The 23,770-nt window shown below is 50.9% G+C and overlaps 5 protein-coding genes across 6 annotated transcripts in view; 2 read left to right on the top strand and 3 right to left on the bottom strand.

The window, feature by feature from the left end:
- TLN1 (talin 1) overlaps positions 1 to 2,214 on the bottom strand; it is a 32,068-nt gene extending 29,854 nt beyond the window's left edge. For both annotated transcript variants that reach the window (XM_012656374.1, XM_012656383.1), the window contains exon 1: positions 1,777 to 2,214. The gene's annotated coding sequence lies outside the window, so the exon portion shown is untranslated. The remainder of the gene's footprint in view (positions 1 to 1,776) is intronic.
- A 95-nt stretch (positions 2,215 to 2,309) lies between these two features.
- Positions 2,310 to 6,268, top strand: CREB3 (cAMP responsive element binding protein 3). Its single transcript, XM_012656409.1, has 10 exons — positions 2,310 to 2,392; positions 2,497 to 2,634; positions 2,731 to 2,878; positions 2,955 to 3,022; positions 3,132 to 3,221; positions 4,300 to 4,406; positions 4,512 to 4,580; positions 5,228 to 5,312; positions 5,410 to 5,494; positions 5,577 to 6,268. Exons 2-10 carry the CDS (start codon positions 2,497 to 2,499, stop codon positions 5,915 to 5,917), a joined length of 1,131 nt encoding a protein of 376 aa, XP_012511863.1. The 5' UTR covers positions 2,310 to 2,392; the 3' UTR covers positions 5,918 to 6,268.
- Positions 6,040 to 18,557, bottom strand: GBA2 (glucosidase, beta (bile acid) 2). Its single transcript, XM_012656395.1, has 17 exons — positions 17,654 to 18,557; positions 13,801 to 13,892; positions 13,209 to 13,324; positions 10,574 to 10,792; positions 10,013 to 10,252; positions 9,665 to 9,767; positions 9,353 to 9,506; positions 9,135 to 9,260; positions 8,771 to 8,943; positions 8,427 to 8,531; positions 8,113 to 8,220; positions 7,864 to 8,015; positions 7,644 to 7,750; positions 7,351 to 7,493; positions 7,159 to 7,274; positions 6,870 to 7,061; positions 6,040 to 6,605 (listed from the first exon to the last, which is right to left on the bottom strand). The coding sequence occupies exons 1-17, from the start codon at positions 17,986 to 17,988 to the stop codon at positions 6,327 to 6,329; spliced, it is 2,760 nt and encodes a 919-aa protein (XP_012511849.1). The 5' UTR covers positions 17,989 to 18,557; the 3' UTR covers positions 6,040 to 6,326.
- On the top strand, positions 18,540 to 22,442 carry RGP1 (RGP1 retrograde golgi transport homolog (S. cerevisiae)). The gene is made up of 9 exons (XM_012656420.1): positions 18,540 to 18,693; positions 19,065 to 19,199; positions 19,580 to 19,716; positions 19,987 to 20,070; positions 20,169 to 20,318; positions 20,600 to 20,746; positions 20,958 to 21,085; positions 21,303 to 21,492; positions 22,012 to 22,442. The coding sequence occupies exons 2-9, from the start codon at positions 19,084 to 19,086 to the stop codon at positions 22,233 to 22,235; spliced, it is 1,176 nt and encodes a 391-aa protein (XP_012511874.1). The 5' UTR covers positions 18,540 to 18,693; positions 19,065 to 19,083; the 3' UTR covers positions 22,236 to 22,442.
- On the bottom strand, positions 22,357 to 23,476 carry MSMP (microseminoprotein, prostate associated). The gene is made up of 3 exons (XM_012656432.1): positions 23,332 to 23,476; positions 23,016 to 23,124; positions 22,357 to 22,645 (listed from the first exon to the last, which is right to left on the bottom strand). Exons 1-3 carry the CDS (start codon positions 23,459 to 23,461, stop codon positions 22,465 to 22,467), a joined length of 420 nt encoding a protein of 139 aa, XP_012511886.1. The 5' UTR covers positions 23,462 to 23,476; the 3' UTR covers positions 22,357 to 22,464.
- Positions 23,477 to 23,770: the final 294 nt, after the last annotated feature.

Below are 23,770 nucleotides of genomic sequence, written 5' to 3'. Positions count from 1 at the left end.
GTGCTGTGGTCAGTGGCAGGGTCAGGCTGGGAGTGAAATGGGGGTGTGGTCAGTGGCCTGGCTGGGCGTGGGATCAGCAAGACCCAGTTTCCTCTTTGGGTCTCATTTCCTCTTTTCTTTGGGGAGTGGGGGAAGGGGATCTATAACTGGATTAAGAAATTAAAAGAGGTTTAGAACTAGGGGATGGCGCATAGCAGGAGCTGGGAGTATGGTACTCAGCAGATGACCAGATGGTGGGATGTAGGTGTGTGAGCGGGTGAAAATGATAGAAGTGTGCTTTAAAATGTGGGAAAGCTCAGATTTGGGTGAGGGCAAATTAAGGCAGGATGTGTGACTTAAGGGGTGGGTAGGGAGGCAGAACTGAGGATGGGAATGGATGATATGAAGATGAACAACATGGAAGAGTTAAAGGCCAGGAAAGTATTCTGTAAGTGGGTAGGCAGAAGACTGTGAAATGCAGAGTCAGGGATGAGAGTTGGAAAGGAGGGCTTAACATCTAGGGAATGAGGGAAATGGGAGGCAGTGGGGCCAAACTTTCAGGGGATTCAGTCATCCCCTTCTCCCATGTTAACAGTGTTTGCTAGGTCGACTTCCCCCTTATTCACCAGTCCCCTCTTCCCTAAGCAGTCCCCACTTACGACTAGGTCTTGTACATCTCCTGGGTCCCTGTGCATTTCCCACCTCCCATTTTATAAACAACATAGTCTAGAATCCCTGCCTCCTAACTGTAGAGGCCACAGCAAAAGCCTCAGGCTTAGAGAGTGAAATGAAAAAGCTGGAATCCCAGATGCCTGCAATTCTAGCTGAAGTCCAGCACCCTAGCCTGAAATTAGTCATCTGACTACATAAGAATAAGGGCCCTCCCAACAAAACAAGGGCATTTATCTACTGCCAACCTCTCGAATTTTACCTGCTCGAGGTCAACTATGCTGGCCTCAACCACAATCCCTGAAGCTGCCCCCAATTCCTAACATTTACCCTGACTCTCATTTGTTTCCTGGTTCTCGGTACTGGCTTTGACACTCACTTTGACCTTTCCTAGCAGAGACCCATCCAATCCCTGATCCTTAATACTGACCTAAGTTGTACCTTTACCACCAAATTCCCTGACTTTTAACCCTAAATGTTGAACCCTATGCCTAAAGCTCATTTGTAACTTGATTCCTAACTCACCCTTTCACTGTTTATCTTGAATACTGACCATGCCAACATTCTTTAATCCCTAAAACAGACTTTTAACCTAATTCTTGTTGTTGACCCTTAACCTGACCCTGAACTCTAATTTTGACTTATCCTGGCCATCCCAGAAAACAAAATAATGACCTTAATCTAAATCTTACCTACACAAGACGAACCTGACACACTAGTTACTCTTAAATTTTAACCCCGGCTTTATAACTCCTAAAGCGACCCCTGAGTCCTAACCCAACCCCACTTAATCCCAAATGCACCCAAAGCTTTCCTACCCACATGCCCGCTATCAGCTAACACCAAAGCTCATCCCCGCCCTGCGCCTCACGGCCACCCCACTCCTCGCCCTCCCCAAAACGTATGTCGGGCAAAGGACTGCTCTCAGGAAGGGCCTGTCTCCCGCAAGACGGCCTACTTCACTTCGAGTCCAAGCCGAGGTACCCTGGACGCTGACCTCTCCAACAGGACCGCAGCAGGACACGCAGGAGAGTCGGGGGCCCCGCCCGCCCTCCGCCCGCTGCCCGCCGCTCGGGCCGGGACCCGCGGCCCCACCCTGAGGCTCCAGCTCGGCCCGGGCCAGCCTACCTTCGCTGCCCGGCTCTGTGCCCCCCAGCCGGCCCGCTAACCCGCTCGTTCTCCGGGTCGCTCTCGGGCTCCGGCCTCGCCCTCCCTTCGGCACTCTCTCGGCAACTTCCGTCCCCGGAACGTCCCCCACCGCGGGCGGCGCCCTGGGCCCGCACTCTATGGTTGCGGGAACCGCAGGAAGCTGCTCTGGCCCCCGCTCTCGATGCTCAGGAGCCCGCCGAAGGCCGGCAGCCCCTCCCTTGCAGGAAGCAAGGGTGCGGCGCAAACCGGAGACGACGTCCGAACGCCGAATGACGCCCGAGTTCCCTTTTAGACTCTAATTCTTCCTTTTTCTAGCTTGGGGCGAAGGCGGAGCCGGATCTCCAGAATCCCCGCCCTCAGGGTGTGAGGAGGCAGCAGGGACGTCCCCTCTATTTGCATAGTCTCCAGGACGTGGCGCGGCCCAAAGGCCACTCCCGAGTTGGAGGGAACTGCAAGTCCCAAAATGCCGTGGGACCGGGTGCGTCACTTCTGTTGCGTTGGAGGATGAGGAGAACTGAGTCTGGGAGACAAGACCGGCTTGAGAGCTACCGCCATCCCCTAGCGGGGAAGCCCGGGGGAAGAGAGCCAGTGATAGGTAGGGGAGACCGACAGTCGGACTGGGGGTCGTGCCACAGGGCCTCAGGGCTTGGAGCCGGGCGGAGGGGTGAAACCCTGTGCTTCTGCCCATCCTTTCCGTAGATGTCCCAAATGGAGCTGGCGTTGGACCCCGATGACCAGGACCTGCTGGACTTCCTGCTAGAGGAAAGCGGAGACTTATGGACAGCGCCTGACAAGGCTGTGGTGGCTCCACTGGACTGGGAGCTGCCGCTTTCTGAGGTGGGTGGTGGTTCTGACTGGGGGAGGCGTGGGACGTCCGTGAGATCGGAAGATGGTGGTAATAAGTCAAGGCCTGTTAATTTGAACCCTGTGCAGGGACCGGGCGACGGGGAGGTAGAGGATTTGCTGAACTCCCTGCTGTGTTCCCCGGCATCGTTGAACGTCCTCAACTTCTCCAACCCCTGTCCTGTCCTCCATGATCACACCTACTCTCTCCCACAGGAATATGTCTCCATGGATCTAGGTGGGTCTGAAATAAGTGAAGTTTGCGCAGAGGAGAGAGTTTATGAGCCTGGCTAGTTATGTTTTTCCTTTTGCAGAGAGCGGGAGCTATGGGAAGGAGGGGGATCAGATGACTCCACTGCAGGTGGAGGAGCCGGCAGGGCAGGTACTTGACTTGATTTTCAGGAAGATTATTCTCACATTGTACTGATGGGGGCAGGTTTCCTCATTGTTCTCTGACATCCCCATGCAACCGTGCTGCTTCATAACCCTAGGACACTGCTAGGCTGATACTGACAGATGAAGAGAAGAGGCTGTTGGAGAAGGAGGGACTTACTCTGTCTGGGACACTTCCTCTCACGAAGGTAAGGCTCCCACTGGTGGAGCAAAGGCAGAGAGGGATTGTGAGTCCCAAGTAGGCCGATTCTGTTAATTTTATATCAATAATTTGGAAAAGGACAGAGGTGAGAAATTTAGCAGATTCGTTACTAATAGGATGTCCGGGACAGTTAGTTAATATGCTAGATGCAAGGGCGGATCCTGGTTTTGTGGGGCTTCTATAAATTTTGGTGTTCTGTTTAAGGAAAATGAATTCAAAATTACCAGTGCAATATTAGTATAAGCCCTTGGAAAGGACTGTGCAAATGAAGGGCCCTAACACGTCATTGGCTTCGTGGTAATCCACCTCTGGCTGAATGGTAGAACTGTTTTAGAAAATTCAGCAGGGCTGGACTAAACAGTATAACAAGAATAAATATAAAATCCTCAGATTTAAGTTTTGAGCAATGTGGTAACTCCACAAGCAGAGTATTGTGATACTATGATGAAATCAGAAAGTTTATAGAATTTTAATTTCTTAAAAGTCCATGATGAGTCAGCAGTGTGACACAGCTACAAGGAAAGTGAATGGGACCTGGAAGCTGTAGCAATAGAGGCAGGTGTTGCCTCTAGAAGTCAGTGACTATCTTGTTTCCCTTTATACTGGCCAGGGCACATCTTAGTATCCAGGTTTGAGCCCATATCATTAACAGATAGTAAGAGGATGCAGTCTATCCTAAGGAGAAAAGATGATGAGTTAAAAATTTTGTCCAGATTTTTTAAACTCTTGACTAAATGTCAAGTGCCTTAAAATAGCTAAACAGAGTTTGTTCTATTTGGCCCCAAAGATGCAAGGTAAGTCCAACGGATAGAAAGTATGAGGCAGCAGATTTCGGTTCAAGATAAGATTTTTCTTTTTTAATTAATAAAATTGTTAAAAATGGTCACATTTGTGAGGGTGTTAACACCTGGTCCTTGGAGGCATTCAGACAGAAGCTGAATGTCTACTGGTCAAGAAAGCTGTCAAAGGGAGTCCTACATTGGGAAGAAGATTGAGCTCATTTGCCTTTCAACTCCTTGGCCTAAGATTTCTCTGATGATATCCCCTTCCCTGTCTTTTCTAAGATGGAAGAACAACTGTTGAAACGAGTGAGGAGGAAGATTCGGAATAAAAAGTCTGCTCAAGAGAGCCGCAGGAAGAAGGAGATGTATGTTGGAGGTTTAGAGAGCAGGTATAAAAGGGAGGACTCGGCGGGGGCAACAGAAATAGTTGGAAGTGTTAGGGTTTTTAGGGGAGGATAGAGGGCACGTCCCCATATCTTTGTTACTTCCCCCAGGGTCTTGAGATGCACAGCCCAGAATCTGAAGCTTCAGAACAAAATACAGCTCCTGGAGGAAGAGAATTCGTAAGCAACCCTCCAAACCATTCCTTTCCTATTCCCCCATCTAACGCTTTCTCTTTCCCCTGCTCTACACTTGATTTCTAACTGGGCAGCTCCCAAATTCAAGGTTTGGTGTTTGGTCTCTGATTCCAAGAATCTCATAGGAATGCCGAATAAGTAACTAAGAAGCACCAAGAAAGAGAAAGGGAGAGTAAGAAAGATCTCATGGGGCAGCTAGTATTTGATAGTAGTTAGGATTCCAGGGGATGGGGTTGAGTGGGGAAAGCATTCTGGGCAGAGAGAACACAACACAGTCTTGTTTGGCTGGATCCCTAATACAGGGGAGTTGCGCCAGAAGGTAGAGAATACAGAGAATGCCTGGTGAGGGTCATATGCACGGCTGATCAGGCAGTGGAGAACTATTGAAGGTATTTGCCAAGGATTGTTTAAGTCAAGGCAGAGAAACCTTTTGTTTTGTTTGCTTTTTTGTTTTAATGAGGAACTTCAGGCATTTTGTCCACAGAGAGGAAGCAGTCATTTGCAAAAATAGGATGAAAAGTAAGAGAGGATCCAGTGCAGAGATGGTGGAGGTGGCCTTAACAGGAAAGTTTCATTGTGTCTCAGGGTGCCAGGCCGGGGGGTGCTCACCACTGTCCCCTCTCTTCCTCTAGGTCCCTTCTAGGTCAGCTGAGGAAACTACAGGCCATGGTGATTGAGATGTCAAACAAAACCACCAGCAGCAGCACCTGTGTCTTGGTGAGGATGGTGATGGGAGGAGAGATCCTTTTCTTGGGCAGTGGGGGCAGGAATGCAATCAAGAGCCCTTCTTCATCTCCTTTTTCTTGTGCTCTAGGTCCTACTCTTCTCCTTCTGCCTCCTCCTCATACCTGCTATGTACTCCTCTGACACAAGGGGGAGCCTGCCAGCTGAGAACAGAGGTAAGAGGCTTAAGGCTATCTCTTAAGGCATGGGCTAGGGGAGGGGCCTGGGCTGGCCTCTGAAGATTCTTTGTCTCCTCAGTGTTGTTCCGCCAGCTTCGTGCCCTCCCCAGTGAGGATGCTCACCAGCTGGAGCTGCCTGCCTTGCAGTCAGAGGTGCCAAAGGACAGCAAAAACCAGTTGCTGGACAGCTGCTCAGACCATGTACTCCAGGCTCCTGGCAACTCTTCTTGCCTGCTATACTGCATGCCTCAGGCTCCTAATACAGAGCCTCCCCTGGAGTGGCCATTGCTTGACCTCTTCTCAGGGCCCCCTCAGCCAGGTCCCATCCTTTCTTTGCACGTAAATCTCACAAGAAAGGAGGGATGGTTTCCTACCCCTAGCCTCATATCTGTGATCCTGCAGGGCAGATACTCAAGCTAGATGTGAGGATATAGCAGGACTGCAACAAGAGCCTTTTTCTGTGTCCAAAAAAAGGAGAGAGGGCTAGCCTCAGCTCCTGTGCCCTGTTAGGAAGCCTGAGGGCTCAAACAGACCACACTTACTGGCTTTTTGGGTCTTTTATTTGTACCCATGTGTCTATCACCCCATGAATGGATCTGGGAAAATCAATTGACCTCTTTGAACATTTCATGCAGTGAGGAATGAAATAAATAAGTGATTCTGATACCTGGGTCACCCTCAACCCCCCCTTTACTGGTACAGTTGGGTGGGGAGAAAGGAAGGGGTATGATTGTCCTGATGGCTCAGGGCTGCAGGAGGTTCGGGGGAAGGAAGAAAGGACAGGCTAGAGGCTGGGCTGTTAGAGCCTCCATCCCACAGTTCAGAGGGCTCACTCTGGGCTCAGGTTTGCCATGGCTTCCTTTGGTCCAAATGTAGGCCCTGTGCTTAGTCCTGTGCCTTGTTTGACTATGGGCCTAGAGGCCTGTTTGTGCTGCTGCTGTTGCAGGGCCAGCTGCATGGCCCAGATGCTCAGTGGCCGCATGTAGGCCAGTGAGCGGAACACCTGCTGCTGGCAGTATGCCTCCGGGGTCTGGAAGGCCAGGCCTAGGCGCTCCCACACGGTACGGTAGCAGCCTTCAGCTGTCCGGAAGCCCTCCCAAGTCAGGCCCTGTGGGGAGAGATGGCAGTCATACATACAACTTGGCACCCCCTGAATAGCTGCTGCAGCTGGACAGATGGAGAGAGTAAAGTCTCTGCCCTCAGGGAGCTCCCCCACTAGCTGAAGAAGCCTGAAGGCAGGAGCTGGAATGCATACCAGGGAAAGAGGGAGGCTTTATGCATAGATAAGATGGCACTGGTTATGCCTTGAGGAAGTTTGGTGGCTAAAGTAGTTTTCTGGGCCAACGTACAGATGGGGAAGGGAGGACATTACCTCTTGGATCATGGTGGCTGCTAGACCATAGACCACACCCACCCAGACTTCATCAGACTGTACACTGGATCTGTCAGGGACACCATGGGGCTGCATTCCATTCACAGCCCCCATGGCTCCTCCTGCAAAGGCCTGGACATTGAGCTCAAAGATAGTTTGGAGGGCACGGACCACATGCTGGGTAGGAAACACCTGGAGAGGCAAGGGAAGAAAGATGGTCTCAAACTTGCTTCCCACATCCGGGGAAAACCCACCTTTCTCTCTGGCTCCTCCTTCTAGTCTCTCGCACCTCAGTGACTCCTTCACCTAGGCCACAGGCCTTCAGGAACCACTGTCCAGCACACTGGTCAGACATGATGCTACGAGAGTAAGGCTGAGAGCTGCTATCGTAGTTGTAATAGCGGCCTGGAATAGAGGAAGGGCAAAGTGAGGCTCCTGGTGTCCCCACGGCTGCCCTCAGACTCACGTTCTCACAACTCACCATTCCATAGCAGTCTCTCATAGGCTTCTCTGCCCCGACTGAGGATGGAAGAAAACTTATCCTGCATGTTCTGTGCCCCACAAAGAGCAGCCATCTGAACCATCACAGCCACAGCTGCCAGCCACAGCCCTCCACAGTAAGCACTGGTCAGGGACATGGGTTGGGTATCAGACTGACAGCCCCAGCCACTCCCATGCAATTTAACAGACAATGAGTCATTTTTTCTTGAGCCCTACAATCCCTTGGTGTCCAGTTCCCCACCTCAGGCCTCCTAGAAACCCCTACCCTCCAACCTGGGGCCTGTGGTGACCCATCCATCATAGGTCTGGTCTGCATAGCCTCCATTCTCAATGAGCCCATCACGGTCCCTGTCAAACTTCATTTCAGACTCCATCACAGCCTAGAGAGGAACCAAGATACTGCTGAAGACCTAGGTACCAAGGAAAGACAATATCCAGCTGGGCTCTCCCCAAACACCAGCCATGCCCCGGCCCACTGCATATGCATCCTTACTAGACAGACAGGCCACATGTCCTTCAGGAAGCCTTGGTCACCCGTCAGGTAATAGTCCCGATAAACCTGCAGCACAAACTTCAGGTTCAGGTCCTTCCAGTCAGCAGTATCATGGATCAAATATGCATTGACCCGGAGCCACGGCTCATCATCTGTGGGAGGGGAGGGGACCTGGTTCATTTGCATTGGTAGATAGGTTAGAGAGTGCAGAAGTTGAAGGAGGGAAGCTACCTTGGGGTAGACTTTTACCTGGGTCCCCAATGTCATGAGGGATGACGTTCCTCCTTTTTACAGGTGCCGCCACCCCACTCATCAGGTACCGTCGCCGTGTCAGGTCCTCCCTGAGAGTGGCTAGAGCTAAGGGAGCAGACACACAAGAGAGGCAGGGAATGGGCAGGCTTGGGGTAAGGCACAGAGCTGTGTGTGTGACCTCAGAGTGAAACTAATAAGCAGGATGCAGATATGTTTGAGGGGAAAGGAAGGAAGAGATAATCTGAGGGACCACAAAGGTTCAAGGGTGTGGGGAGCTAAGAGGGCAGACACAGCACGAAAGGAAACCTCACCAATGTCATACTGTAGGCTGAGCTCGAGTTTGGGCCAGAGCATGATGAGGGCAAAAGAAGCATAAAAGTGGACGTCATACGTGTTGTACATGCGATACTCCTGGCCTGGAGGAATGAGGGAGACACACTGTTGCCAGAATTCCTGCTTTTCTTTCGTAGCCCCTCCCTAGCTTGTCCTGTAGAGCTGGAGGTGGGGCACTGTCTCCAGTCCACACCCACCAGTAATGCCCTCAACCCCAACCAATGCCCTGGGGTGGGCAAAATCCATCACTCTGCCTTGTGGTAGGCACTGACTGACCTCAGGGGTATGGCCTGCCACGCCCCAACCCACCAGCAGCCCATACCCTCAAGGTAGGCAAATCGACCGTAGTCCCGTAGGATGGGGCGGAGATGATGCATGCTCTCTCCCAGCTCCTCTGGTAGAGAGTCCTCGCAAACTTCCAGCCACACTGTGCCTCCATCAGCCAGGAAGTATAGTTCATTGAACAGTGCAGATTTGTACCAGGCAGGCAAGGATCTGGGGAGTCAGGAGGGTGTAATGAGTGTGGACCTCCCAGGATAGAAAGGATCCTGGGGTCCAGTAGAGTAGGAGCATCAAGTGAATCCCAGCACAACTCTACTGACTTTGGTGGGTGGAAAGTAAATTAAGGAGTCCCATCTGGAGTGTGAGACCCTGGGAGAAAGGCAAGACATGGGCCCCATTGGCACCTGTTGTCCAGTACCGGGCTCTGCCAAGCCGAGATCCTCTCTTCCCAGTCTGTGTATCGGCACAGTGCATAGTGGCTAAGAGCAGGTGCTGCATCACCACCCTGGCCAAAGAACCTGGTGTACCGCCTGGGGTGGAAAGAAAGGGGAAGGATGAGAACGTAAGCTCCAGGTTAGAGCCCCAGTGCCTTGGATCCCTATACTTTCTTGGTCCCCCTCACCTATAATAGACTTGACCTTTAGCTCCAAACATGATTCTGGGCATGTCCCAGGCCAATGAAAACTCCAGGCGGCACCGGCCTCGAGGTGGCAGCTTGGCTGAAACACATATAGCCCCAGCAACGCCTACTCCTTTCTGCGAGGGGGTGCTTTGGCCTGAGAGAAGTATAAGAGGAATCAGCATAGGCCCCCTTCAGCCCCAGGGACAGGGATCCCTAACATGGGAACAAAGCCTGTTCATTACCAGACCTCCCTCCCCTGGTCCCAAGACAGGGACAATCTTTCCACCACCTCCCTGGCAGACCACTCATCACCAGCGGGGGAGTCCAGCTGTCCATCCTGAAGTAGATCCTGCCACACCTGCTGCCCAGTGCTGTCAGGGTCAAAGGCTGTGATGTGGGTTACTGTGGTATCTGCCTGTTAAGAGACCAAAGACTCTGTGAGGGAAGCTCCACAAGTATGCTGGATTCTGACTAGCTCTCCAGCTCCTCTTACATACTCTCGCCTCAGTTCCAGAGGCTTAAGGGCTGTGATGAAGGTGCAAGTTAGGAGTTGAAGAAATGAAGAGACCATGGTGGGGTGGAGATGGATTCAGGGGCCAGGTTGAGGATAGGGGTTAGGTGCTAAGGTATAGGGAGGTATAGGGCAGGCTCTTCCATTACCGTGAGTCGTGCAGCCACAGCCATTGTGTAGGGATTTGGAAGGGTTGGATGATGCAGCAGCAGTCCCTGTACAATCTCCCCATCACGCTCCAGACAGAAGGGCTCATTCCACAAACCCCCTGCGGCATCATCTCCACCCCCCAGTCCATTCCGCATGGAGAACATGATGGACACATTCAGAGCTTCATCCCCTTCATTTTCCACATCCCACACAAAGACTCCTACAGGCAGGCTGCTGTCCTGGGGGGCAGAAAATTGGACTCAGATTGTTCCAGTATGGCCCCTCCTGGCCCTACTCCCTAGGATCAGTCCTGGGCACAGAGGACTTGACTCAAATACTCCCCAGTATACTCTCTTCTGTCTTCTACCTGCATCTCCCCATATTCCCAGGAAAACTGCCTACCAGGGATTACAGAAGTCGGAACCAATTTGGTGGTGGTGCTGGAAAGCCAGCATGATGTTTATGCCTCCAACCTCCTCCCTTTCCTAGGTCATGCAATTTCCAGCAGAGGCAGATCCCGGGGAAGGGAGGGCAATGGAGGAAACAGAAAGGGGCCTCACCTGGTAGTCATGGGGCAAGATCGGTGTGATCTGGCGGCAGGTAAGGGTGACATTCTGGCCAGGAAGCTGATAGACAGTCCAGGCTCGGGGATAGAGGGCATGGTAGAAAGCAAAGTACCCACATAGGCCCCAGTTCCAGCTGCGCAGGACACTTGGGCGCTCCAGGGACAGGACTTGCTGGTAAACAGTCTGCCCTCTCCGACGCAGGCACACTGTGAACTTAATCAAGAGAACATATAGGCTGGAATGGGGTAACCCACAGGCACCACAAACTAAGTCTCCACCCGCTCAAAGCAGCTTCTACCCTTCCAGAGCCTGCAATTGTTACCACCACACCACCAGCCCCAAGTCATCTCCTAGGTCTTGCCCCAGGCTCAGTGTCACCACCAAGTCCTGCTGCTTCCCCAACATATGTCTCCCAGGCTTCCTCTCCCTCCCCCACTACTGTGGCCTTAGTGCCCTAACCTAGGCCCACACCATCTCTGCTTTTCTCTGCCTCTTCTCATCTGGGTAGCAGAATGCTCTTTCTTACAGACAAATCAAGATGTGTCAGTCCCTGCTTATAATGTTTCGGAGACTCCCTGTGGCCTCCAGACTAAAAGTCTAAACTCTTAAGTGGCTTTCAAGGCCCTTCTTTTCTGGCCTCTTCTGCCTAGTAGATTCATTACCTGGTCAAGCACTTATATTCTGTTCATATAAAATACTCATTGTTCATTGAGCACACTACATTCTCTCCTCGATGCCTTTGCTCATGCTTATTCTGCATCTGATGAAATCCCTCATCCTTCAAGGCCTAGGTCAAATACCATCTCCTCCTCCTCCTCTTCTTCCTCCAGCAATGAGTCATTTTATGTGTCTCTTTACCCCTCTATTCTAGCATTTCGTGCATTATGTTATAATGCATTTATTTACCATTCTGTTTCCCTGATTGCCCTATGGAAATGTACCCCTCTCCAGAGTTGGCATGTGTGGAGCGAAAGAGCAAAGTCTGCAACACCGTCCCTTTTCTCTCAGTACATTATCCATCCCTCTTATTTTGGCATTGATGTGGTCTCACGGTCTCCATTTTCTTTAAGTCTTTTTTCCTCAATAAAAATTTAAGCTCCTGGAGGATAAGAGCTACGAGGGATTAATACCTCTTCCCTTGGTTCCAACTATGCCTGAAATTTTTACTGTATACAGTCAGCCCTCTGTATCTGTGGGGTCTGCATCCATGGATTCAACCAACTGCAGATTGAAAATAATCGGAGAAAAAAAATTGTACTGAACATGTACAGACTTTTTATTCTGGTATAGCATAACAACTATTTATGTTACATTTACATTGTATTAGGTATTATAAGTAATCTAGAGGTGATTTAAAGTATATGAAAAGATGTGTGTAGGTTATTTGCAAACACTATGTCATTTTATATCAGGGACTGAGCATCCTCAGATTTTGGAATCTGTGGGAGGTCCTGGAACCAATCCCCCACAGATACTGAGGGATAACTATATAAAACAATTTTTCATTTTGTCAGAATAGATCATAATGGTTAAGATCACAGGCTCTTCATCACAAAGAGAATTGGTTCTCAATCCCAACCTTTCCAGGTCACCATGTGACCTTGGGCATGTTACTAAACCTCTTGGATCTTAGTTTCCTCATCTGTAAAATGAGCATAATGATGGTACTTACCTTGTAGGATTGTTTTTTAATATTAAATATTATACAAAAAGCCTAGCACAGTGCCTAACACATGTTAAGCATGCAATAATTATTTTAATTGTAGAGTCAGGATTCTGGACCATTCCCCTCAGGATACCTAAGGGATGAGGCAGAGAGGGATCTTGGGGCATTGGGCAGGGCTGATAAACCTGAACTAGGAAGGGCATCGTCATTAATTGGTCTTAAGATCTGCTAGTCATTTCTCCTTTGAAGATGAGCTGAAAGTAGGAGGCATCCCTCAGGCAGGAAAGAGGAACTTGGTAGACAACTCATAAGAGGGGAGGTCACCAGAGAGACATAATGAAAGGTAGGCCACAGACCTCTGGCAATTTGAGGTCCAGACGTGATGTAGGAACAAAAGGAGAAAAAGTAAAGCTTCAGAAATGGGAAGAAGGATAAGATCTAAGAAGATCTAAGCCTGGAAGAAGAGGGGCTTTTTAGGCCCTGAGGCAAAGAGACCTCTAGAGGAGTGATCAGCAGAGGATCTGACCTTTGGCTGAGGGTTCCCAAGTCAGGGTAAGGAGTGTACAAAAAAATGTGTACATTTTTTTCCCCATGAGTTTGAAGACTTTTGGTTTTATTTTCCTTTCTAGTCCTACCAAATGTTCTTTCAGCCAGAGTAAGTGATCTGGGAATTCTCTGCACTCTCTATGGCTGGGAACTGGCTCAGCTAGTAGAGTTGGGGCAGTGAGGTAGGCAGGAGACATTTACTGGAGAAATGTCAAGGCTGTTTACTCTTTCAAGGAACATGTGCTCCTATAGTACATCCTAGCACAAGGCTGGGCACACAGAATGCATCCTGAGAGTGCTTATTGGATTGAATTAAATACACATCTAACTGCCACATCCTACACTAGCCAAGGGGCCCTTCTTGGCCTAGAGTGGAGGAGGGTATTGTCCTGGGACTCTCAACCTCCTGGCTCTTACTTGGTCAGCGATGACTGTCCTGTGCTGATACATTCCAGGGTTAAGCTGCCAACGACAGAACTGGCCTCTCCAGCCACGGGTGATAGTGCCTCCCCCAATGCCACCCAAGGGACAACCTAGAGAGAGAATCAGGATGGTTAGTGGGGTATAGGGAGAGGAAATCAAGCCCAGTTCTCTCTTTCTAGACTATAAAGATTGGTTCCTCTAAAAACCTAGGGGACCAGCCTGAGCAAGAGCGAGACCCTGTCTCTACTATAAATAGAAAGAAATTAGCCAAACAATTAAAAATAGAAAAAATTAGCCAGGCACAGTGGTTCATGCCTGTAGTCACAGCTACCTGGGAGGCTGAGGCAGGAAGATTGCTTGAGCCTAGGAGTTTGAGGTTGCTGTGAGCTAGGCTGACGCCATGGCACTCTAGCCCGGGCAAGAGAGTGAGACTCTGTCTCAAAAAAAGAAAAAAATAAAAATGAAAAATAAAAACCTAGGGGACAGAGCACTGCAGTTCGCATAAGCTGGAAGCCTCTGCCTAACTCTCTGGTAGACTTGGAGGCAAAGCCCTCCCTGAGCAGGCAAGAGCTGGGGTGAGCCTCACCGTAGATCTGTCTCAGGGGTACACAGTTGATCAGGTCAATGAAAGGGGTCTTCTTTTCCACCTGGGTCTTCCGGTACCACCACTGCAAGTACCTGAGGAGCAAGAGGCAGTATGAGTGGAATGGGGGGCAGGTGGGCAGTTCCTGACAAGCTGCAGTCACCTGCCTCTCTCTGGACACCCAGCCGTGACCTCCCATTAAGCGTTTCAAGGACCCCGTCACCTTTGCATCCAAACCTCTCCTCTTGATTTCTCTATAGTTCAAGTTCTGTACATCTTCCTAGTTGTCCCAGCTTGAGGTAGGACCGCCTTTGTTTCTCTTCTTTATCCTCCTCAGAAGGGGTTTCTGATCTTTCCTTATTTCTCTAACTCCACTACCACTGCTTAGCTCAAACCTCAGGAGCTTTTGTCTGAAGCACTGAAAGGGTCATTTATGGTTTCCTGGCCTATATCCTCTACTCTCCCCTCCCACTTCCTAAATAGGCACAGACTGCTGGGGATAACTTTCTTCTTTTTAAAATGATTATTTTTTTTCTTCCTGATTATGAAAGGTGAAAATTTGGAGAATATACCAGGTAGAAGGGGAAAAAAAAAATCATCCCACCCATAGACAACCTGTGTTTACATTTCAGGGCATTTCCTAAGTCTTTTTTTTTTCTCTCTTTTTAGTTCAGCATTTAAACTGTAAGCTTTCTGACTTTGCTCTCTCGTAATATCCTAGTAAAGACTTCTAAAAATCCCAGCATTTTAATGGTCTTGCCACAGCCCTGCATCCAACAGGCAAATAATTCTGTTTTCAAGGTTGTGACATGTATCCCAGCCTATCTTATTTCCCTACAAATTCTCTCTCATTCAGCATGGGTCCTCACTAAGCAACCCCTGCTCTGCCAGACTTTTTCCCACTTCTCCTATCCTCCCAACTCAACCACTTTATACCCATTGTTCAATCACAGCACTTCTTCTTTTTTTTTTTTTGGAGACCGAGTCTCACTCTGTTGCCCAGGCTAGAGTGCCGTGGCGTCAGCCTAGCTCACAGCAACCTCAGACTTCTGGGCTCAAGCAATCCTTCTGCCCTCAGCCTCCCGAGTAGCTGGGACTACAGGCATGTGCCACCATGCCCGGCTAATTTTTTCTGTATGTTTTTAGTTGTCCAGCTAATTTCTTTCTATTTTTAGTAGAGACGGGGTCTCGCTCTTGCTCAGGCTGGTCTCGAACTCCTGACCTCGAGCGATCCTCCTGCCTTGGCCTGCCAGAGTGCTAGGATTACAGGCATGAACCACCGTGCCCACTCCAATCACAGCACTTCTAACCTGGTAATTGGGTAAGTAAGCCCTTGAGCCTCGGTTTCCTCATCTACAAAATGGGGTACCTCTTGCCCTAGCTATCTCATGGAATGGTTTAAAGGTCAGATGACATAACAGATAAGAAATCCATAAAGTGGAATATGTGTGTTAGGTATGATTATTACTTGTACATACCCTATCTCAATTCCTAATCAGACACTGCCTTGTTATTTCAATGTTCCTCATGTGAGGCTGGCATATTTTTAAGTTCCTTGGGGAAAAGGACAGTGACAAAGACTAATTGAATATTACCCTTAGCTTCAAGCACAGGGCACAGCATAGTCTGCAGTCAATAAACACTTGCTGTATTTACATATGAATGAATGGACAAACAATAGAGTATAAGAGAGATGGAAGACAGACTGAAGCAAGGGAGGAGGAATGTGATTAAAGAATAGGGACATTACTTTCTGGGAGTAGGAGGAGTGGGAGGGAAGACAAAGGATGTTGTGAAGGCAGAGAATCCTCTGCCAGTTTAAAGAAAACTGGACTTTGAAACCAGAGGCTAGACTGGGGCACAGTGGCTCACACCTGTAATCCCTGCACTCTGGGAGGCTGAGGCGGTGGATCGCTCAAAGTCAGGAGTTTGAGGCCAGCCTGAGCAAGAGCAAGACCCCCGTCTCTACTAAAAATAGAAAGAAATTATCTGGACAACTAAAAAAATATATATAGAAAAAATTAGCCGGGCATGGTGGCGCATGCCTGTAGTCCCAGCTACTCGGGAGGCTGAGCCAGGAGGATCGCTTGAGCCCAGGAGTTTGAGGTTGCTGTGAGCTAGGCTGACGCCAGGGCACTCTAGCCTGGGAGACAGAGTGAGACTCTGTCTCAAAAAAAAAAAAGAAAAAAAGAAACTACAGGCTAGAATAAGGATTGGTGGAGGGAGCAGCTAGGATTAGGGTACCAAGGAGGAAATGCAAGATATGAAGATAGGCAGAACAAAGGATTATCTGACATGGAGCAGGCACTCACTAAATATTTATTGAATGAAAGGACTCTGGCTGGAAGAGAGAGCAATCAAAATTAAGTTCTTACCAAGCTGAGGCCCAGAGAACTCTGTCTTCCTGGAGCTCTCTCACTCCCTAACCCTATTTGACCTTCTCTATAATTTCAACCCAAACTCATGAATGTTCGGAATTCTTCCTTGTCTCACCCCTGCTTCGCCCTCAGTGCAGGACCTCACTCATGCCAAAAGCCCTGTGTCAATAACCCCCACCCTATCCTGGTATGGGGAGCCAAGGTCTAGGGTACTGAGCACAGCTTCAGGCCTCTATGACTCAGTTCATATTTAGGGGCCATGAGGCTAGGATGCCCACCTGTTCTTGACTTCATTGTCCCCACCACAGGCAACCCACTGTGCTTCTGTCTGTATTCTAGGTCCAATTTTGACCCAGATGCTTTGGGGTCAAAGTTGGACTGGGCCAATTTCAGAAGCATCCTGGAGGGATGATTCTTCTCTGGTACAGGCCACCCACAGGCACTAGCAAAGGAGCCAGATGTGCAGGCATCACCAGGCCCTTTCCACTGCCCAGGGTTGGGTTAGTAAATAACCTCCCCACCACAGCCCCACAGCACTGACTAGGGAAGTAAAGGGTCCCCTACTTTAGAAGCTGTCCTGGCTGAGTTTCCCAACCTTTAAACCTCCCTCCCTAGCTCTATGCTTACTGTGTGGGCTGACTCAAGATGACCTCAGGGTGATGCTTTATGTCCTCACATCCACCTGTTCTTGTTAAGGTCAGACTTCCTGATGAGGTCTGGCTCATCAGTAGTCGTTGAATTCAGTGGAGATCTAGAAAGCCCAGGATAAGCTCAGGGGGTGTCTGTAAACTTTGGGGTTGGGGAGAGACTAGGGCAGGCTCTGGAAGGCTTTTACCAAAAGCCCTAGGGACATCTATGGCAGTGCCTCTCTGGTCAGAGGTTACCTTTGCTTTTTATATTAGGAGCTGTCTATCCCAGAACAGAGTGAACAGCTCCCTCTCCTTGGGGCTGAAGGAAAGCAGGCTCTCATCTACTCCCTGGAGCTAAAAGCTTGAGGAAAGAAACAGATGGGTGTTGGGACTGTAACATAGTGTGTCTAAATGAGGTACAGAGAATGCCTCAGATGCTCAGGGAAACCTGGGGTTAAGAACCTCTCCCTCCCAAATAAAACAACATTGTGTCAGTGCCACAGCAGCCAGACTATCCTTTCCTACCTTGCCACAAAGTACAGCTAATCCCAAAGGAAAGTCTTTCGAAAACAGAGTATGTGAGAAGGAGCCCAAATGGGAAAGGCTGAGTACAAGACCAAATGTGCCTATCTTCCTGCTCAAGATAAGATACTGGGAGGAAAAGGCTTGCAAAGAGATGTGACCTGGTCTTACCCTCCAAAGCCATGGGCCTAAAGTATGCTGGGGATAAGGTCCCCTTGACTGGGACAAGGAGCCCACCTGCTTTCTCACCCTTTCCCACTTCTGCTGGAAGTCTTGAGCTGGAACAAAGTGAAGCCAAAGGCATTACAGGCAATGGGATCTACTCACCTCAAACCCATGCCTATGTGCTTTATCATGTTGCTTAGGGAGATGTTGTTAGCTTTAAAGGGTTTCCTCTTCTCTGTAAACTCATGAGCCAAGCAGATGCGCCAGCCAAAGGGAGGCACCTGGTAGCCCTTAGCTTTACCCTCATAAGAGGCCATCAGATGCCCAGAGTCCTCCAGATTGTTGTAGCCCAGCTCATTTTGACGTCGGCTGTCCACAGGGCTCTCGCAGTCCGTAATATGCACAGCCTCAGTGCCGCCAGTATCTTCAGGGCAATAAACCTGTGGACGCTCTTTGGCACAGCTGATCTGCTCCGAGGCTGGGACGCCGGTTCCCATGTTCCTTGGGTCCTGGGTCCCCACGACCTCGATCGCCCCGTGTCCCGAGCCCTCGGATACTTAGTATCTCGCCAGCCTTAATCCAGATGCGGGCGGCGGTTGTTGTTAGGTGCCGTTCCGGAGGCCAGGCGTTGGGGAAAGCTGAGGCGAGCTGGTGTACTACTTGTGGAGCCGAGGAGCTCTCGCTTCAGCGGCGGCGGCGACAGCAATGAAGCCGCCTTGGGCTCCCTTTCGGTTGTCACTCTATGTCCTGGGAGGGAAGGGTTGGGCCTCGATGTCATTGGGCCCCGGTGATTAGCTCACCTGGCCAAAGCACTACTGGGCCCGCAGAGAGGGGAGGAGCCGCGGGGCAGCCCGCAAGGCAGCACCGCCCCCGGGACCTGCCCTCAAGGCACCGCCCCGGGGATCTGGCGGCGGCCTTGGCAGGGTCCCCGGGCCGCGGCACCAGGAGGCCCCCCAGGGTTGGGCACCGGGTCTCGCCGGCTGGTGTACAGGGCAGTGCCCGCGCCCAGGTGCCAGCCCGTGGGAAGGTGACCCAAGACGCCAGGATGACCTGCGCCCCTTCCGGTTCGGCGAGCCGGGCGCTTCCTGCCGGAAGGGGCTCTGTAGAGGGGTGGGGGGACTGAAGGGAAGTCCCGCCTTCGCCGCGCCGCCGACGCCGCGGACGCCGCCACGCACCTGGCCTGGTCGTGGAGGGGCCGACAGGTGAGGGCCTCGGTATGCCGATACCCCGGTTTCGACCATGCGAGGTGACGGGTGGCCTTGGTCTTGGGGTGGGAAATGGAACCTTGGGGGAAGGGGGGGCAGAGGTTAGCCTGGGATCTCCGGGGGCAGGGAGAGTAACCCCGCGCAGAGCGGGGCTGGGGGCTGCGGCCCAGAGCGACGGCCTCCGCTTAGGCGGTGCTGAGTCAGCAGCGCCAGGTTCCTCCCACCCACCTGCCCTCCCTGTATCCAGCCGCTTCCCTCTGGCACCATGGTGCTGACCGTCCCTTTTGTCGGTCCTCACCCCAGGTGCTCCTCTCAGACACCAGTCACTGCCATGGTGCTGACCTCCGACCCCTCTCGTTTCCTTATAGATCTGATTCTGGAGCTGCCATGATTGAAGTGGTAGCAGAGCTGAGCCGGGGTCCTGTATTTCTGGCGGGGGAGGCGCTGGAGTGTGTGGTGACCGTCACCAACCCCCTGCCCCCCACGGCCACTTCTGCATCCAGGTGGGGATGCTGGTACTGAAGGTGGTGGCCCTTCTGGGAGGAAGCCTGGTATCCCTGGTGCTAAGACACAGCCCAGGTTGTTCTGTAGCTACATCACCACCTTCTTGCTCGTTGTGCCCTGGTTGTAGGAAATGGTTATTTAAAGGAAGGTGTGGATGACATAGCTGGCCACTCTCCTCCCCCCCGCCCCCATTCCCCTTTTTACCCACAATATAGTTCTCTGTGTAATGGTTTCTCTTTGGGGTTCTGGATTTCCTGATCACTAGGACAACCCCCTACCTAACCTTGTTGATCTCATCAGACAGTGAGGTAGGGAGTTTGGGAAAACATTTGTGAGGTCAGGAACTACCCTCTGATGCCTCCTTTTCCTCTTCCCACAGTGAGGCTCTGGCCTGGGCCAGTGCCCAGATCCATTGCCAGTTTCATGCCAGCGAGAGTCGGGTAGCACTGCCTCCCCCTGACTCTAGTCAGCCAGATGTCCAGCCTGACAGCCAGACTGTCTTTCTGCCACACCGAGGTTAGAGGTGGGGCATTTGCTTTGGGAGGAGGGTGGAGTCATTGTCACCCACAGGTCAAATTTTTAAATTGTTCTCGTGTGTCATTTTAGTCCCAGTTACATTGGGGATGTGGGGGAAGGTGCCTATTGCTTTGGTGGTATAAGACTATGTTCCCATTTTACAACAGGAAAAGGAGGTTGGCAGCTTTTCACTGCCCCCACCGGCTGTGCTAGCCTTGTTCACTGCTGGACAACAGGCCGTTAAATTGCAGTCTTTCTTACCTATTTTAGGTGAGAGGGGTCAGTGTATCCTTTCTACTCCACCAAAAATTCTATTCTGTGACCTGAGGCTAGACCCTGGAGAGTCCAAATCATGTGAGTGACTGTCCCCATCCCTGAATTGCCTTCTAAGTCTCCCGGAGGGAGGACTCTCTGGCTGCCTCTGGCTGCCCTGACTACTACTTCCCAACCAGACTCCTACAGTGAAGTGCTGCCCATAGAGGGACCACCCTCCTTTCGGGGTCAGTCAGTCAAGTATGTCTACAAACTGACCATTGGCTGCCAGCGTGTCAACTCACCCATCACTTTACTCAGGGTCCCTTTGAGGGTTCTTGTACTGACTGGTAAGTAAGGGTTCCTGGAGGGAAGGGCTGGGAAAGAGCCTCATCAAAGCAGAAATAGTCTTAGAGGGCTCACAAGAGGGGCTGCAAGGAAGCTTCCTGGTCTCAGTGAAGGTGCTAGGGAGTTGGGAGGAGAGGGGGGATTCTGGATAATAGGTTGAAATGTATACCTCAGCCATGGCTTCCTTTACCTTTAGCCCTATGAGGTTAGAATCCAAAACTCTAACCTCTGCTCTCATCTGTATTTCCTCCCAGCATTACCTCTCCACTCATTGTCTCTCTAGGCCTTCAGGATGTCCGCTTTCCCCAGGATGAGGCTGTAGCCCCATCCAGTCCATTCTTGGAGGAGGATGAAGGTGGGAAGAAGGATTCATGGCTAGCTGAACTCGCTGGGGAGCGCCTCATGGCTGCCACATCCTGCCGCAGCCTACGTGAGAACCCTTTCAGAGTTGCCCCCTTCAATCCTCCCCTCAGAGTATTCCTGTCTCAGAGACAGAATCGCCTAACCACCTCATACTTCTGGCAATCCACTGATGTCTCACCCCTGATTATAAAGAAAAGCCCCATCTTTTGGCCTCTGATGCCCAGTCCTAGACATTCCCTGATATAGACTCCAGGTTTATGATGTTCCATTCTCCCCAGATCTATACAATATCAGTGATGGCCAAGGGAAAGTTGGGACATTTAGCATCTTCAAATCTGTGTACAGACTCGGCGAGGACGTGGTGGGGACCTTAAACTTAGGGGAAGGAACCGTAGCTTGTTTGCAGGTGAGAAGGGAGCAGAGCTTCTGGGGTGTTGGGCCTGAAGGGCTGGGGTGGAAGGAGAAGGGCCGGTGTGAAGGAGGGTGGTGTATAGACTTGGTTAGAGGGATCACAGCCTTCCTCCCATATCGTTTGGTGTAATAGCTTGAGGTTGGGCTACCCTCTCACCTATACTCAGCACTTATGAATGCCTGTTAGCATGCACCTCTCTTCTTATTCCCAGTTTTCAGTAAGCTTACAGACTGAGGAGCGTGTACAGCCTGAGTACCAGCGGCGCCGTGGGACAGGGGGTGTCCCCTCTGTGTCCCATGTGACTCATGCCCGGCACCAGGAGTCCTGCCTACATACAACCAGAACCAGCTTCTCCCTCCCTATCCCTCTCAGCTCCACTCCAGGCTTTTGCACAGCCATTGGTGAGGCCCTGATGGTTACTGGAGAAGGAAAAGGGGGGCAGTAAAATGCTGCGCTTGGGTAGAGTGTAATGGATCCTGGTTCCTAACTCACTCCCAGACATACCCACACCTAGCCTCTGACCTGTAACACTTTTTCAGACTTTGAACTTCTATCCCTATTTCTTAGATGCACTGACCCCTAAACCCTTAACAGCTTTGCAGAACTCTTTCCCCACTGCTGCCTGCTGGGACCATGTGATACACTGATTTCTGATTCTGTAGCACATTTATTTCAAGCTACCTAGTCTTGACTGTCCCACTCTTGGGTTATTAGGTACTTGACAGTGCTATCCTCAACTTACATCTTTGGTTAACATAACCAGTTTCTTCAGAAAAACTCTTGATTGTAGCTCTGTCTCCTGTGTCTTTTCCCTGTCTTCCTGAATATAAATTTTTTTCTCATTCACTGACCCTATCTTGTCATTGGCTTTTCCTCCTGTTGGCTTCTAATTCCTCTCCTTTTATCTTTTTCTTCTACAGTGTCCCTGAAGTGGCGATTGCATTTCGAATTTGTAACATCCCGAGAACCAGGATTGGTACTCCTACCCCCTGTGGAACAGCCCGAACCTACCACCTGGACAGGTCCTGAGCAAGTGCCTGTAGACACTTTCAGCTGGGACCTCCCCATCAAGGTCCTGCCCACAAGCCCCACCCTGGCCTCATATGCTGCCCCAGGCCCCAGCACCAGCACCATAACCATCTGAAACTGACCTGCTTGCCCACCCTGGCACTAGTTTCTTCACCATACTGAGAACTGAGCACTTGAACTCTAGTAGCACTTTTTCTACCTTGGGCCCAGTGGCATGCACAACGAGAGGCAGGCTTTCAGCTGTAGCATTAATTTATTTATTCAGAATAAATTGGCAGCCGCTAGTGGTTTCCCTGGAAGTGGCAGCAGCAGTGAGCAGTCAGCAGATGGGTGATCAGTTGAGTTTAGCTGGAGTGGGGAGCAGGAGCCCCGGGAACAGGGGTGTTGGCTGAGCCCCACTCTGGGTCAGGCCCTCCCCCTTTGCAGGGCAGCCGAGGGTCAGATTTTTGCACCAGGGAGAACTGGCAGGTTCCTGCCTCCTGACGTATCTCACACCCAGCAGGGAAGTCAATGGGATGCTGGGACCTGGGGAACCAAGGATGGGGAAGAAGTCAGCACAGTGAAAGGCCACCTTTATCCCTGCCCCACATTTCCTCTCTCACAGCCTCCTCTCGTATCCTCCTTTAGTGTCCCCTTGGTCCCCCTAACTAAGCTCTAACCTACCATATAGGACTTTTTGCTTCATAACAGGAGTATTTTCCCTCCAGATCCCCCCAGCCTCCCTTGCTTTGTAGCATGAAGCCTCATCTTTCACACTCTTGTTGCTACCTTCACGTTGGCCAGCCTCATACTGCTCCTCTGTTCATTCTCACATCACAGCAATCTAGTAACTCCCTGGTCATCCCTCAGTCATTCACATCTGAGTCATTCCCTCTGTCCATCTTTGGTCACTCACGTGTCACAGCAGCCCACACCAACAGGATGCAGACAGGTGCAATGGAAACAGTCCTTGCGGAGCCAAGATTCACCCAGGGTAAAGTATTTCCCCTCATAGTGACAGGGGGCTAGGAAAGAATGGGAAATGTTAGTGGGTGTGGGAATGGTGGTGGCAGGCAGATTCTGGTCTGGGCTGGGAGGGAGTAAGTGCACACTACCCCCGTATTTAGTTTTTCCTGTTTCATGGCTGGAGGGAATCTGGGTATTCGGACACAGGATCATCTCTAAGTGCACCCCCCCTCCTCATCCTTTCCTAACGCCTCACCCCACTTTACCTTGAGCTTGGAAGTAGCACTTGCTGTGGACTCCTGGGTGCTGAAGGAGTAGAGACATCACCAAGCAGATGATTCCCCAGCCACCTAGGATCCCCTTGGCCTGTCCAGCCCAGAATATCGGTAGGGCCATTTCTGCTGCACAGCCCTCTCGAACCCTTCTTGGCTTCTGTTCAGACTACTCTGGTCTTGTCTCCTTGGCTTTACTTCGGTTTGCTCCTTGAGTCTTAGTTTCTCTCTTTCTCCCCTGGGCTCCTGTCTCACACTATCTCCGTGCCCTCTGCGCTCACAGGCTGGGGATGTTTATAAAGTGAGGACCCTGGCCCCCTGCTGAGTAGAGCTGGAAAAGCTGTAACTCTGTTTCCTGAGGTGAGGGCATGAAAACAAGAGGTCTAGCTTTAACAAGCTGTGAGAGCTGATTCATGCCCCGGCACAGCTAGAG

This window comes from Propithecus coquereli, unplaced genomic scaffold, assembly GCF_000956105.1.
Source record: "Propithecus coquereli isolate 6110/MARCELLA unplaced genomic scaffold, Pcoq_1.0 Scaffold114, whole genome shotgun sequence".
NCBI classification, from domain to species: Eukaryota; Metazoa; Chordata; class Mammalia; order Primates; family Indriidae; genus Propithecus; species Propithecus coquereli.
This window is presented reverse-complemented; position numbering and strand designations above follow the sequence as displayed.

What these genes read in the sequence shown, in the direction of transcription:
- MSMP (XM_012656432.1), bottom strand. Translation starts at nt 23,461, where the DNA reads ATGGCCCTACCGATATTCTGGGCTGGACAGGCCAAGGGGATCCTAGGT. An exon ending in GTGCTACTTCCAAGCTCAAG is followed by an intron (nt 23,125 to 23,331) that starts GTAAAGTGGGGT and finishes ATTCTTTCCTAG; the next exon opens with CCCCCTGTCACTATGAGGGG. An exon ending in GGTGTGGGCTGCTGTGACAC is followed by an intron (nt 22,646 to 23,015) that starts GTGAGTGACCAA and finishes TTGGTTCCCCAG; the next exon opens with GTCCCAGCATCCCATTGACT.
- RGP1 (XM_012656420.1), top strand. Translation starts at nt 19,084, where the DNA reads ATGATTGAAGTGGTAGCAGAGCTGAGCCGGGGTCCTGTATTTCTGGCG. An exon ending in CCCTGGAGAGTCCAAATCAT is followed by an intron (nt 20,071 to 20,168) that starts GTGAGTGACTGT and finishes CTTCCCAACCAG; the next exon opens with ACTCCTACAGTGAAGTGCTG. An exon ending in CACATCCTGCCGCAGCCTAC is followed by an intron (nt 20,747 to 20,957) that starts GTGAGAACCCTT and finishes CATTCTCCCCAG; the next exon opens with ATCTATACAATATCAGTGAT.
- GBA2 (XM_012656395.1), bottom strand. Translation starts at nt 17,988, where the DNA reads ATGGGAACCGGCGTCCCAGCCTCGGAGCAGATCAGCTGTGCCAAAGAG. An exon ending in ACATGTGGCCTGTCTGTCTA is followed by an intron (nt 7,751 to 7,863) that starts GTAAGGATGCAT and finishes GTTCCTCTCTAG; the next exon opens with GCTGTGATGGAGTCTGAAAT. An exon ending in TGAGAGACTGCTATGGAATG is followed by an intron (nt 7,275 to 7,350) that starts GTGAGTTGTGAG and finishes CCTCTATTCCAG; the next exon opens with GCCGCTATTACAACTACGAT.
- CREB3 (XM_012656409.1), top strand. Translation starts at nt 2,497, where the DNA reads ATGTCCCAAATGGAGCTGGCGTTGGACCCCGATGACCAGGACCTGCTG. An exon ending in GGGAGCTGCCGCTTTCTGAG is followed by an intron (nt 2,635 to 2,730) that starts GTGGGTGGTGGT and finishes AACCCTGTGCAG; the next exon opens with GGACCGGGCGACGGGGAGGT. An exon ending in ATATGTCTCCATGGATCTAG is followed by an intron (nt 2,879 to 2,954) that starts GTGGGTCTGAAA and finishes TTCCTTTTGCAG; the next exon opens with AGAGCGGGAGCTATGGGAAG.